Raw genomic sequence first — 15,536 nt, 5'->3', positions numbered from 1 at the left:
CTCAGGGGAGCTCAGGGTGAACACAGCACCCGCTGCTGGTCCCCCTAGGGTGCCGGATACATATGTATATATTATATATATTTCTGTTCGGACAGACTGTATACCCTTTGTTCACATTTACCTTCAGTGGTCACTCTCCTAGGAGACAACAGGCACAGGTTTTTCTCGCGGTCTGTACCTCTTGTGGGGTTATGTTACCCGCGGGATCCACCTACCCTCACTGTGAGCAATGCTCGACTCCTCGCTTGCTCAGCCGGAGCCTCGGGCACTGGTGGGCCCCTCGGCTCATGTAGACCCCCCTGCTCCCCCTGAGCAGGCTGCAGGGACAGAGTCACCGGTGTTGGCCCTCAGTCATTTTCATATCATCAAATGGTCTTCTAAGCTCCTTGAGGCATTGCAGTCCAGACTGGACCTTTCACAGGCCCTGGCCCTGTTAGCTTGTCTCATCCAGGCCCCGCTTGGTTTGCGCCGCAGCACGCTCCCAGGTTGAGCCCTAGGTCTCAGGCGGAGGACTCCTGCCCGGACCGCAGTCCAAGACCGGCTACGCGGTCTCGCTGGGACTCTTCCCCGACTTCCTCACGCTGCTAGGGATCCCAGCTTGAGGACTCTCAGGAAGACGAGGCGGACGGGGGAGCTCAGGGCTCTGGCCCTGACTTCAACCTTAACCTTGATACTCCTGAGGGGGACGCCTTAGTAAATGATCTTATCTCGTCCATCATCCAGGTGCTGGTTCGCTCTCCTCCGCCTCCTCCTGTAGAGGAGTCGGCTTCTCAGCAGGAGAAACTCCAGTTTCGGTTCCCCAAACGTACACGCACTCTAACTTCAGGGATGCTGTCCAGAAACCCGGAGCGGTCCCCGACAAGCGTTGGGTTAAACGTCACACTGACACGCATTACCCCTTTCCATCTGAAGTCGTTAAGAGTTGGGCTCATTCTCCCAAGATGGATCCTCCAGTCTCCAAATTGGCTGCTAGGTCCGTTGTGTCTGTTGCAAATGGCTCATCCCTGAAGGATGCCACTGACAGACAGATAGAGCTCTTGGTGAAGTCCATCTATGAGGCCACGGGCACGTCTTTCGCCCCGGCCTTTGCAGCCGTGTGGGCTCTCCAAGCAATCTAGGCTTGTCTGAAGGAGTTTAATGCTGTCACATGGAATTTTGCTCCGCATGTTCCGTCTTTGACTCTCGGGCATCAGCTTTTTCGTCCTGCGCCATGAACGCCGTCCTGGACTCCACTAGCCGCACGGCTGTAGCATATGCTAACTCCGTGGCAGTTCGCAGGGCCATGTGGCTGCGCGAAAGGGAACCAGACTCTGCTTAACTGGTTTGCCTTTTTCTGGCGACCGTTTATTTGGCGAACGATTGGATGATATTATTAAGGAATCCAAGGGAAAGGTCTCCTCCTTACCCCAGTCCAAACCTAAGAGACCTCAGCAAAGAAAAATCCAAATCGAGGTTTCGGTCCTTTCGTCCCTCCGCCAAGCCACATTCTTCTTCGTCCAACAGGCCGGAGAAAGGCCAGAGGAACTCATATGCGTGGCGGCTCACGTCACGACCCCAATAGGCCGCAGGGGGCACTGCCTCCAAAACGGCCTCCTCATGGCTCTCGGCCTACCCTAGCCGCATTCCCGGTCGGTGGCAGGCTCTCCCGCTTCGGCGGCGCCTGGTGGCCACAAGTTCAAGACCGATGGGTGAGAGACATTCTGTCTCATGGTTACAGGATAGAGTTCAGTTCTCGTCCTGCGGCTCGTTTCTTCAGAACCTCTGGGCCCCTTCTCAGGTGGCGTGTCAACACGTCGCTCTGGCGACTCTCCAGGGACAAACAGCTTTCTCTGCAGGCGGGGGTGCAATCACTTCTTCGGAGTCAGTCACACCCCTTAAGGCGCCTCAGGCACTTCCTGGGGAAGATGGTTGCAGCTATGGAGCCAGTGCCGCTCGCAAACCAAGGCGGCACTCGCAGTCATCAGGCCTTCCCGGAAGTCCGGCGGATTCTGCAGTGGGTGGAAACCACAGGCTCCACCATCTCCGCAGTTCACATCCCAGGCGTAGAAAACTGGGAAGCAGTTTTTTTTCAGTCATCAGGGCATGGACACGGGGGAATGGTCTCTGCACCCAAAAGGCTTCGAGAGATCCATCGCCCCTGAGTAACGCAGGACGTCGATCTCTCAAGGTCCCGGCCTTCATGGCACGGTCTCAGCATCACAGACCTCTGGCAGCGGACGCTTTAGTCCAGGATTGGTCGCAGTTTCGACTGCCTTATGTGTTTTCCCCTCTGGCGATGCTGCCCAGGGTACTACGCAGGATCAGGTCCGACTGCCGTCGCGCCATTCTCGTCGCTCCAGGCTGGCCGAGACGGTCGTGGTATCCGGATCTGTGGCATCTCACGGTGGGTCAACCGTGGGCACTTCCAGACCACCCAGACTTGCTGTCACAAGGCCCGTTTTTTCCGTCTGAATTCTGTGGCCCTCAACTTGACTAGGTGGCCATTGGTCCCTGACTCCTAGAGTCTTCAGGGTTATCTCAGGATGTCATTGCCACCACGAGACAAGCCAGGAAGCCAACGTCCGCCAAGATCTATTACAGGTCTTGGCAAATCTTTCTATCCTGGTGCGCTGATAACGGCTTTCCTCCATGGCCGTTTGCCTTACCCACATTCCTTTCATTCCTACAATTTGAAATGGACAAGGGTTTGTCCCTCGGCTCTCTCTCTAGGGCCAAGTATCCACGCTCTCCGTGTTTTTCTTTCAAAAGCGTCTAGCCAGGCTTCCGCAGGTCCGCACGTTCCTGCAGGGGGTCTGCCACATGGTCCCACCTTACAAACGTCCGTTGGAACCCTGGGATCTTAGCAGAGTCCTGACGGCTCTTCAAAAGCCGCCTTTTGAGCTGCTGCGGGATGTCTCTCCCGTCTTTCGCAGAAGGTGGCCTTCCTAGTGACTGTCACATCTCTTCAGAGAGTGTCTGAGCTTGCAGCGCTGTCATGCAAGGCTCCCTTCCTGGTTTTCCACAAGGATAAGGTGGTTCTTCGTCCTGTCCCGGAATTTCTCTCTAAGGTGGTATCTCCTTTTCATCTAAATCAGGATATCTCCTTGCCTTCCTGTTGCCCTAATCCAATTCACCAGTGTGAAAAGGTTTTGCACTCTTTGGATCTAGTGAGAGCACTCCGGTTCTACGTGTCTCGCACGGCGCCCCTGCGCCGTTCAGATGCGCTTTTTGTCCTTGTCGCTGGCCAGCGTATGGACTCTCAGGCCTCCAAGTCGACCTTGGCTCGGTGGATCAAGGAACCGGTTCTCGAGGCCTACCGTTCTTCGGGCCTTCCGCTCCCTTCAGGGCTGAAAGGCCATTCTACCAGAGCTGTAGGTGTGTCCTGGGCATTGCGGCACCGGGCAACGGTTCAGGAGGTGTGTCAGGCAGCTACGTGGTCTAGTCTGCACACTTTCACGAAGCACTATCAAGTGCATACCTAGGCTTCGGCAGCGCCAGTCTAGGTAGGCGAGTCCTTCAGACGGCGGTTGTCCACCTGTAAGAGGGGGCCGTTTTCGGCTCTTCTTATTGAGGTATTCTTTTATCCACCCAGGGACTGCTCTTGGACGTCCCAATTGTCTGGGTCTCCCAATGGAGCGACAAAGAAGGGAATTTTGTTTACTTACCGTAAATTCCTTTTCTTCTAGCTCCTATTGGGAGACCCAGCACCCGCCCCTGTGCCCTTCGGGCTGGTTGTTCTTTTGGGTTATGGTCTTCAGTTCTCCGAACATCCTTCGGATTGAATTTACCCTAGACCAATTTATAAGTTTCCTCCTTCCTGCTTTTGCACCAAAACTGAGGAGCCCGTGGTCCACGGGAGGGTGTATAGGCAGAGGGGAGGGGTTACACTTTTTAAAGTGTAATACTTTGTGTGGCCTCCGGAGGCAGAAGCTCTACACCCAATTGTCTGGGTCTCCCAATAGGAGCTAGAAGAAAAGGAATTTACGGTAAGTAAACAAAATTCCCTTCTTTGCCCCATTGAAAATCAAAGGGTTAAAAATATATACACACATTTGGTATTGCCGAGTGCAGAAATGTTCGACTTATCAAAATATAAAATCAATCTGATCAGTAAACGGTGTAGCAGCAAAAAAATTCCAAACGCCAAAATTAAGTTTTTTTTGGTCGCTGCAAATTTTGCATAAAATGCAATAACAGGTGATCAAAACGTAGCGTCTGCGCAAAAATGTTACCGTTTAAAAAAAAAAAAAAAAAAAAGTCAGCTAGAGACACAAAAAAATCAGCCGTCACTGAACCATAGATCCCGAAAACTGAGACAGCTACGGGTTTCGGAAATTGGCGCAAACAGTGTTCCACTTTTTTGGACAAGCTTGTGAATTTTTTTTTTAACCCCTTAAATACAAGTAAACCTATTCATGTTTGGTGTCTACAAACTCGCACTGACCTCAGGCATCACATGGATACATCAGGTTTACCATATAGTGAACACTGTGAATAAAATATCCCAAAAACTATTGTACGATCACACTTTTTTTGCAGTTTTTCCGCACTTGGAATTTTTTTGCCGTTTTCCAGTATACTATATGGTAAAACTTATGGTTCCATTTAAAAGTACAACTCGTCCTGCAAAAAACAAGCCCTCATATGGCAAGATTGACAGAAAAATAAAAATGTTACGGCTCTCGGAAGAAAGAGAAAAATAATAAAACGGAAAAACACAAAATGCCCGGGGGTTGAAGGGGTTAATGATACCAAAAATAAAAAAACACAACAAAAACTCAGCAAAACCTGCTTTTTGGAAACAGCTTTTTTACTGCCAGGAGTGTGAACACACCCTACGTATTAGGCTACTTTCACACATCAGTTTTTTGCCATCAGGTTCAATCCGGAAAAAAACGGGTAAAACGGATCCGGTACCGCATCCGTTTTTTCCCCATAGACTTGCATTGTTACCGGATTGTACCGGATGGCTTTGCGTTGCATCCGTTTTTTTCCGGATGCGGCAAAATTAGTTAATGCGGCGGCCGGAGGCAACGTAGCTTGCAACGTTTTTTTGTCCGGCAAAAAAAACGCATCGCGCCGGATCCGGCGCGATACGGCGTGTTTTACAATAGAAGCCTATGGACGCCGGATCCGGCGTAATGCGGTAAAAAACGGATGCGGCCGCCGGATCCGTTTTTCTAAACTGAGCATGCTCCAATGTAATTAACAAAACGGATCCAGCCAAAAAACGGACGAAAAGGATGCAAAAACGGATGCAACCGTATCCACCGGATCCGTTTTTTAACGGATCCGGCATAACGGATCCGTTAAAAAACGGATCCGATGGATACGGTTTTCACTTTTTTTTTCAGGATCCGTTGGATCAGGAAAAAAAAGGACTGTGCCTGAATACAGAAAACTGATGTGTGAAAGTAGCCTAAGCGGGAGATTGGCACTGGCAGCTTGCCAACAGTGTACATAGGAAGCTGCCAATCAGTGGTGTGGGCGGGGTTATACACAGCACCGCAATTGGAGCATTGTTATAGCTTCGCAGAGAAAACGGATCAAAACTGCAGCAGGTTGCCCAGCAAGTCAAACATCGCTGGAATCAGGGTCCCTGCCCCTACATTTTGCTGTTTTTTAAATTCCATTGCAAACATTTTCTGCGAGATTCTTTAAATTGATCTCAATTAAAAACAAATAGTATTTGAACAAAACATTAATACTTTTACATATTTTCAGTTATTGATGACGCCTTCCTTTTAACATTATGCCATGATAGATAAATGCAGGCAATCAATGATCCAGCTATGACTTAACCATCTGCTGCTTGTAATGAATGGGGGGGGGGGGGGCACCATGGGTTATTGAGTTGTATTGCAAATAAGATTGACTTGGTTTGCAAACTTTATCTGAAAAGAGTTCACAGAGCATTTGATTCACCGTTTTGTATTTTCCCATTTCAGTTGAGCGGTACAATCCTCAGGAAAACCGCTGGCACACGATAGCACCGATGGGCACTCGGCGGAAACATCTGGGCTGTGCTGTGTACCAGGACATGATCTATGCAGTAGGTGGACGAGATGACACCACAGAGCTGAGCAGTGCAGAGCGGTACAACCCCCGGACCAACCAATGGTCACCAGTAGTAGCCATGACTTCACGTCGGAGCGGGGTACGGATTTGCTTGCTTATAAAATTTTAAGTTTTTTTTTTTTTTTTTTTTTTATTTGTGATATTTCATACTTTTGTTCATTTTAATATTAAAGTATCTCAACTTCTGTTTAATGTGCAGTATGGGGTTTGTTAGGGGATCTGTATTACACAGCGATTCTGTGTTCTGCCCCCCCCCCCCTCCCCGACCCTGCTCTACATGTGCACAGTGAGCATCCTAAATGGTGTAATTAAACCTTTGACATACCGTATTTTTCGTTTTATAAGGCGCACTGGATTATCAGACGCACCCCAAATTTAGACATAAAAAAAGGGGGTTTGTCTTATACTTCGGTGGCAGTGGTGGTGGAGCAGGGTCACAGGAGGCAGAGGCTGCGGTGGCGGCAGCAGATCTGTGCTGGCGGCGACTCTGTGCTGGCAGCGGAACCTGCTGTGGTTGTGTGATTGAGCAGGCAGATGCGGCGGGTGTCCCGGATGCTCTGTCCGCGGTCTGGGCTTCAAAGAAATGGCGCTCGGAGCGGCGCATGCGCAGATGGAGCCCTCATCCAAGAGCTCTATTTGCGCACGCGCTGACTCCTGGCGCTATCATTTGAAGCCCGGAATGCGGACAGACCATCTGGGACACCTGCCGCACAGCCACCGCAGCTTCCACTGCCAGCACAGCCACCGCAGTCCACACAGCCAGCCGGCTGCCCACACAGAGTGGCAGCCAGCAGGCCAGCCGCTCACCCACCCACAGAGGCAAGTGGCCGCCGGCACGTATAGGAAGGCAGCCGGTCGCTGGCACTCACAGCACCCCGCCAATTCTCCAACTCCCGGTAAGCTATATTCAGATTTTAAGACGCACCCCTCATTTTCCTCCCAAATGTTTGGGAGAAAAAGTGCATCCTTATAATCTGAAAAATATGGTATATATTTTATATGTAATGCTGATTGATCTGAAACATGCTGTATTTTGGTGGGGGCCAGATCCTGAGCCCTCTCCTTACCAGTCGATTGCTTAAATTACAGAGCTATTGCTTGGCTCTTCTTCCCTGTGATTTCTTCGATCAGTGGGGAAATCTCAGGAACCCAACACCGAGGCTTCATTATGGAAAATAATTTGACGACATTTATTTCCACTTTTTAAGCTAATAATGATCATGGCTTCTAAGTGGCCATACAGAGAGTGGCCTTCCCTATGCGCTTATGCCCCATGGTCCACCCCCAACAATCAAGCTTCCAGGGTGCCAATAGGTTTTTTTAACACGAGTGTTTAAATGACCTTCCTGGCAGTTAACCGAAACAGTGGAGGTCAAGATAAGATCTGGCAGACCAAGCTAAATTTCTGTGAGAGCTGCTCGTAGAATTGCTAGAGGGGCAAATCTGAACCACTGCATGACTGCAAAAGACCTTCAGGATGATTTAGCAGACTCTGATGTTGTGGTACATTGTTCTACTGTTCAGAGACAACTGCACAAATATGGCCATCATGGAAGAGTTATCAGAAGAAAACCTCTCCTGCATCTTCACCTTTTAAAATTCAGCATATGAAGTATGCAGAAGAATATCTAAACAAGCCTGATGTATTTTGGAAACATGTCCTGTGGACCAATGAGGTTAAAATAGAACTCTGTGGCCACAATGATCAAAAGTACTGTATGTGTGGAGAAAAAGAGCACAGAATTTCAGGAAGAAATCATCTCACCAACCATTAAGCATGGTTGTCGATCAGTCATGCTTTGGGGTTGTGTTGCAGTCAATGGCACGGGGGACATTTCACCAGTAGATGGAAGAATGGATTCAATGAAATTTCAACAAATTCTTGATGCAAACATAACACCATCTGTAAAAAGGCTGAAGTTGAAAAGAGGATGGCTTCTACAAATGAATAAGAATCCTAAACACTCTTTAAATCCACAATAGATGACATCAAAAGGTGTAAGCTGAAGGTTTTACAATGGCCCTCACTGTCCCATGATCTGAACATCATCAAAAATCGGTGGCTAGACCTCAAAAGAGCAGTGCATGCAAGACGAGCCAGGAATCTCTCAGAACTGGAGGATGTCTCTAAGGAAGAAAATCTCTCAAACAAGAATTGAAAGCCTCTTGGCTGGCAACAAAAAGTGTTTACAAGCTGTGATACTTGCAGGGTGCCCAAACTTTTGCATCTGCCCATTTTCCTTTTTTAAAAAAATGTAAAAGATGAAAACATATTTTTTTGCCTAAAATACGAACTAAATGTATCATCTTTAACTTTATGCCTTTTAGAGAACATTTCATCTGTAACTTGCTTAACTGTTCAAAATAGCAGAAATTTTTCACCAGGGGTGCCCACACTTTTGTGTGCTATGGTATATGATATATTATTATATATGCATATATTATTTATATATTAAACCTTTTTTAACTAATGCTATAAACAAAAAATGTGGATGTATAATGTCTAGATCTAGCTACGTTTGCTAGGTGCAGGATGCTGGGAATGGGGCTTGAAGTACTAAGCCTGGAATAACAGTATCCTAAAATATGGCTGTGCTTGTGCGGCAGGTCGGTCTTGCGGTGGTGAATGGACAGCTGATGGCTGTAGGAGGATTTGATGGAACAACGTACTTGAAGACGATAGAAGTATTTGACCCCGATGCTAATACTTGGAGGTGCGTTTTACCATGTTATTAGCTTTATGCAATCACCGTGGGACTTCGGAGCATGTAATAGTCCTCTGCCAGCGTGTGATGGGCTTACATTTATCCAATGATATATAAAATTGACAGTCATTATTCATCTGTGAGCTGTAAGTGTATAGATTGCAACAAATGAAACACATTATAACGGCCAGACACATAACATGGCAACATTATGATAAAATTAGCCTAACCGCAGTTATAGCATCAGCCGATCACCCTGTGACGTGTCCAGTGTCATTTCCTATAGAAACCAATCACAAATAATATAAAAGCAATATAAAATATAAAAAAAAAGTGGACACCAATCAGTCAAGGTAGAGTTTCAGTTTTTCTCCAATAGTACCACCATATGATGCCTACTACTTGATACTCTAATACTGTGCTCTTTTATTACACCCCATACAATTATTAATTAAAGGGGTTTTCTTAAAGGCAACCTGTCAGGTCCAATATGCACCCAGAACCACGAGCAGTTCTGGGTGCATATTGCTTATCCCTGCCTAATCGTCTATGTTTACACTAGCACAAATAAAGAGAACTTTAGAAAAAGTATTTTTAAAGATCTCATATTTTATGCTAATGAGCGATGGGACTAGTCCCCTGGGCGTTAGTTCCCCTTGCCAGTCGGCTCCATTAGCATGTTAGTACGTCTGAGAGCGGTAACATCACATCAGCTGGCAAGTCAGACGTTGCTGTCAATGTTCAAGTCCATACAATTTACCCCATGAATATGTAGATTACAGTGACAAGTACTAGTTATTCCCAAAATGATGTGCCTGGCCAACCACGTGTAGACTATTCGATCCTATACCTAGCATGCCTATACATCTGCACGCGCTATAAATTGGTTGTAGCTTTTTTAGGTTGACATCTACTGGACAATATAGAAACTGCAATGTTCAATAATTTGCTAGACTCAAAAGATTATTTAATTTCCATTGAGTCCAGACGTCTCCGTACTAGCGATGAGTGAACGGTTTGGTGCCCGGTTATCGTATCGAGCATTTTGGTGCTCTACATTTTGATGCTCGGCAGCTTAGTTACCAAGAATAATAGAAATCAATGGGGAACTCGAGCATTTTTCCTGAAAATCTTCTGTAAAAATGCTTGGGTTTGCATTGACTTCCATTGTACGACATAAACGAGCACCGAAATGCTCGTTACGCTTACCAAGAAGTTTGCTTATCACTACTCGCACCGTTAGTTATTTGGCATTATATCATCATCGTTCCATAATGTAGGTGACTGGAGTCATAAAGTGCTTCAATCAAGACTAAGTCACAAAACGTCCACCTTTTTGCAACATACATGTTGCGCCACCCACCAGGTTACAACGCGACCCCGTTCACGCGCATTATGCTGCAATGTAGCTGTGGCACATGGTAATCTCTGACTGCTTGACCTGTTTTATTACAAAATTCGACCTCTAGCCCGAGCCTAAGGCACATGAACATTTTTGAGAGGGTTAATCAGAGGAATATCATGTAATCCAAGTTTGGTGTAAGTGAACTCTGTAGAGTAACTGTGCCTTTCTCCTTTCAGGCTGTATGGAGGCATGAACTACCGGCGGTTAGGTGGAGGAGTTGGCGTAATCAAAATGACACACTGTGAATCACACATCTGGTAGCCGTCCTAATTTGACATTGAATGACAAAGCCTTGGTTCATGAACACTGCCGGAGACTTCCCTCATGGGATCTAACCCCCTGGTGGTCGGTATTTCCGCCAGGAGGACACCAAGGAACGCTGAATTACAGAAAATAATCTCCCTCACTATGAATTTTCCAAGTTTGGTTCCAGTTAAAATATCCCAGAAAACGTTCAATATTTTGTCTTCCTAATTTTTACATGGATCCTGGGGGACTCTGTAGCCCCTTTTGGAAGGCGTTAGTTTTTTTTTTTTCCATTTTAACAAGTTTGGTTTCAGTAGGTGAAGAACGCGTCTTGTATCTTTTTGGGAAGCTCCGAAATTGGCACGTCATGGAATATATCACTCCTGGAGGCACCAGACATATGAAGACGTTTACCTGCATGTTATACGGACCCAAATAGATCGTTGACGATCCAAGGACTTAAGTTATGGTCACCGATGTCGGAAATGGTATCGGTATGTGGGATTTAGTCATGTCCAAGACTGCTCATTTTTCATGGCCTGGCAAGTAGGAGAATTTACAGCGAGACGCAGAAATGACTGCTTGAAAAGTGAAGACTTTCAGCCCCCGTTGGATGCTCCCAATAGACTCTTATCTAATGAGCCTTTTCCAAACATAGTAAGATGCTGCAGTACACGCTTCGTACAGCCACATGCACTAGTGTCTCTCCTAGTTTCCTTGTGCCTCTAAAACCTGCTGCACTGATTGCTAACACGTATACTGGTCCGGGCCACGACTAGGCTACTCTCAAGCAGCAATTGCCTTGTGAAGATGTAGCAAAAATTGTATAGTTTGTGTATGAATCGAAAACATTGTGGGTCAAAGCAGTACATTACCGACATGTAAAAAAACAAAAAAAAGTATTAGGTGACATGCACAGACCGGGCTTCAAATTTCCAGCAATTTCTGTTCCTGCAATTGGTCTGGGGCACATATGGTAGCGATGTAACAAGGTGCTCACGTCAAAAAGCCTATCTTTACGCTACAGTTTGTATTACATCAATGAGGTTCTGTGAAGTCTGCTATATTCTCGTCTCAAGGACTTTGCCAGGAAAAGATTATTGTAGTGTTTAGCATTATCAAAAAGAAAATGTCCTTCAGTGCTTTTGACATATTTAGTAAGGCAGGCGAGATCTCCAGATATAGACCTTCACGACTTTATAGGATTGGGCCACAAAGATTAGGATTGGCAATTACTACCACTGGGATCCCGACTAGAATAGGAGTCTCCTGCCCCCTCTTTAAAAAAAAAAAAACGAGGTGGTCAGAGAAGCAGACTACACCTTCATTTAAAAAGTTTGTCCACTATACAGACAACTCCTTCTGAAATAATATATAAATACCCTATATCGTGCCTTTCTGGCAATGTCCGCATCGGATCTCCCAAGGCTTGTGTGACATTATTATGCTACGTGAGCCCTGCAGCCAATCAGTTGCTGCTGTTGTGCTTCTATGTTCTCACTTATTCTGCTTGTCCAAGGTTCATCCGGAGAAAGTCCACAGTATCTCAATAGTGGCCGTTGATTGTTTACCCTACCGCCAATGTCATGCAATCCTCGGGAGACCTGGTTCCGATGTTATAGGCGAGTGTAGCATATATTTGATTACATGGCACATATAGTATTTACCCCTTTAAAATCTTTTTTGGATATGTGAACATAGCCAAACACTGTATGGCTATCTTCATCACTCCTGTAGAGAATGATGGGCATAATCAGTAGAGGGATGGATTGTGGTGGTGGGACCCACAGCGATCAAACATGGGGATAGGTTAAAAAAGATTTTCCTGAGCCAACCCTTTTACAAGATGTTGCTAGTCTCCCTTATTGATCCCTTTCTTTGGCAATTTTATCATTACACTTAGCAACGTACCGTACCCGACTCCATCAAAACACCGTGTAGAATAGGTCTTCATGTGTATGATTTAGTAGGGGTGATCAATGACTGATTTGTTTCCATCAGTCCTAAATAAATCATGTCTTATGTGCCTATGCAGACGGTGACTAGCGCAAATTTCTGTACATTTGTATGAATGTTTTTAGTTAATTTATGCATACTGTAAATATAACTTATCACATGTACAATACGATGCATAGTCTGCACCATTATTACCAGAGGGTAGAAAATCTGAAAGTAGTATAAGTTTACTTAAAGAGTAGCCAAATTTTTTTTTTGTTTGTTTGGTTTCATTGTCCTCCAGACTTTTTTTTCTTTTTTTTATAATATACATAAGTACTTTATTTTGCTTGTTTCTCTCCCAAACACTATGCTTTAGTGCTGATTCAATACCCAGTTCATGCTCCTTTTAGAAGCTGCTTTTAACTGCTGCTTAGCAAGATTCGTATACTATGGTCAAACATTCTTTACTTAGGTCTTTCCCTGTCTGAGTTCATCTGCTCCCAACCTTAATAACCCTACTCTGTTTGTTTGTTTGAATATAGTGTATGGTACTTGCTGAGCAGCAGATGAAAGCGGCTTTTAAAGGAGCTTGAACTAGGCATTGAAACAGCCTTGCAGTATAGTGTTTAAAGGAAAAGGAAGCAAAATTAGGTAGTAAAAATTAATTCATAACTTTCTAATGCCTGGAGGATAATTTAAATTAATTAAAAAAATGTGTTTAACCATTACAGTTACCTGTAGTTTTAAGAACATGGTGGGAATACATGCTCATTGGTGTGTTGTCACTTATTCATTCTTCACTTTACTGGACTTTATGGCATAAATGTAGAATTGTTCTGATGAGATAAATTCCCTTCTGTATAAATGTTGCATCGAGTCAGCACTAATGAATCTAGAATGTTGCTTTTTATCCAGAAAAAATGTTTCTCTCTTCTATGGGCAGTGACTGGTATTTACTAGAATGACGATAAAGCCACAGTTTCGAACACCGCTCCTGGACAAAAGTGGAGCTGATTCTGGAAAATAAAACTAAAACTAATCCTTGACAACACTTAGGATTTGGCAGATCTGCTGTGTATGAGCGTAGCATAATTGTGAGCGAGATTGTGGGAAATCTCATGTACACCCTGCAGATGTGAAATACAAATGGTTGTAAGTGTGGTAGATTCTCACCATCTGTACCACTGCATCAGTCCCACAGTGATACCCCTGTGTACACCACTGCATCAGTCCCACAGTGACACCCCTGTGTACACCACTGCATTGGTCCCACAGTGATACCCCTGTGTACACCACTGCATCAGTCCCACAGTGATACTCCTGTGTACACCACTGCATCAGTCCCACAGTGATACCCCTGTGTACACCACTGCATCCGTCCCACAGTGATACTCCTGTGTACACCACTGCATCAGTCCCACAGTGATACCCCTGTGTACACCACTGCATCAGTCCCACAGTGATACCCCTGTGTACACCACTGCATCGGTCCCACAGTGATACCCCTGTGTACACCACTGCATCGGTCCCACAGTGATACCCCTGTGTACACCACGGCATCGGTCCCACAGTGATACCCCTGTGTACACCACTGCATCGGTCCCACAGTGATACCCCTGTGTACACCACGGCATCGGTCCCACAGTGATACCCCTGTGTACACCACGGCATCGGTCCCACAGTGATAACCCTGTGTACACCACTGCATCGGTCCCACAGTGATACCCCTGTGTACACCACTGCATCGGTCCCACAGTGATACCCCTGTGTACACCACTGCATCGGTCCCACAGTGATACCCCTGTGTACACCACGGCATCGGTGCCACAGTGATACCCCTGTGTACACCACTGCATCGGTCCCACAGTGATACCCGTGTGTACACCACGGCATCGGTCCCACAGTGATACCCCTGTGTACACCACGGCATCCGTCCCACAGTGATACCCCTGTGTACACCACTGCATCAGTCCCACAGTGATACCCCTGTGTACACCACTGCATCAGTCCCACAGTGATACCCCTGTGTACACCACTGCATCGGTCCCACAGTGATACCCCTGTGTACACCACTGCATCGGTCCCACAGTGATACCCCTGTGTACACCACTGTATCGGTCCCACAGTGATACCCCTGTGTACACCACTGCATCGGTCCCACAGTGATACCCCTGTGTACACCACGGCATCGGTCCCACAGTGATACCCCTGTGTACACCACGGCATCGGTCCCACAGTGATAACCCTGTGTACACCACTGCATCGGTCCCACAGTGATACCCCTGTGTACACCACTGCATCGGTCCCACAGTGATACCCCTGTGTACACCACGGCATCGGTCCCACAGTGATACCCCTGTGTACACCACGGCATCGGTGCCACAGTGATACCCCTGTGTACACCACTGCATCGGTCCCACAGTGATACCCCTGTGTACACCACGGCATCGGTCCCACAGTGATACCCCTGTGTACACCACGGCATCGGTCCCACAGTGATACCCCTGTGTACACCACGGCATCGGTCCCACAGTGATACCCCTGTGTACACCACTGCATCGGTCCCACAGTGATACCCCTGTGTACACCACTGCATCGGTCCCACAGTGATACCCCTGTGTACACCACGGCATCGGTCCCACAGTGATACCCCTGTGTACACCACGGCATCGGTCCCACAGTGATACCCCTGTGTACACCACTGCATCGGTCCCATAGTGATACCCCTGTGTGCACATACATCCGATTAATGCGTCTAAAAAAAGCCATGCAAGTTTTATCGCTTTTTTTTTTCTTTTTCTTAAAATATGAGCATATGTAATAAAAAATGTATTTTGTAACCCTGAAATTTATGCTGAAAAAATGCTGTCTGCATTTCAAAAAGTTAAAAATGAACAGACCCAGTACAGGAACACATTAGCCCTCCCTCCACCCAAAAAAAAGGAAGCGTTGTATGTAATGTGTTATTAAATGCACTATACAGTGACTTGTGACTGCATAAAAATCTTTGCAAAAAAAATGAAAAAAATCATTTTTTGGTTTTTTTTTTGACTGTCGACTTATTCTTACTCACTCTTCAAAATGACCACTATTTTTGTGGGAGGGTCGGGGATTGCTTGCACTGGCAACTTAGCCATTTAATTTCCGCTGTCCTTGATTGTAATTTTGCATTAAGTCTCATTCAC

At 46.3% G+C, this 15,536-nt stretch overlaps 1 protein-coding gene across 2 annotated transcripts in view; it reads left to right on the top strand.

Annotated features, from left to right (window-relative positions):
- The window catches only part of KLHL20 (kelch like family member 20), an 84,712-nt gene extending 72,269 nt beyond the window's left edge, over positions 1-12,443 (top strand). For both annotated transcript variants that reach the window (XM_075322221.1, XM_075322222.1), the window contains 3 exons: positions 5,928-6,136; positions 8,665-8,771; positions 10,344-12,443. In XM_075322221.1, the coding sequence (XP_075178336.1) occupies positions 5,928-6,136; positions 8,665-8,771; positions 10,344-10,428 (401 nt within the window). In that variant the 3' untranslated portion in view covers positions 10,429-12,443. The remainder of the gene's footprint in view (positions 1-5,927; positions 6,137-8,664; positions 8,772-10,343) is intronic.
- The last annotated feature ends 3,093 nt before the right edge of the window (positions 12,444-15,536 follow it).

Source organism: Anomaloglossus baeobatrachus, chromosome 8 (genome assembly GCF_048569485.1).
Source record: "Anomaloglossus baeobatrachus isolate aAnoBae1 chromosome 8, aAnoBae1.hap1, whole genome shotgun sequence".
Lineage (NCBI taxonomy): Eukaryota > Metazoa > Chordata > Amphibia > Anura > Aromobatidae > Anomaloglossus > Anomaloglossus baeobatrachus.
This window is presented reverse-complemented; position numbering and strand designations above follow the sequence as displayed.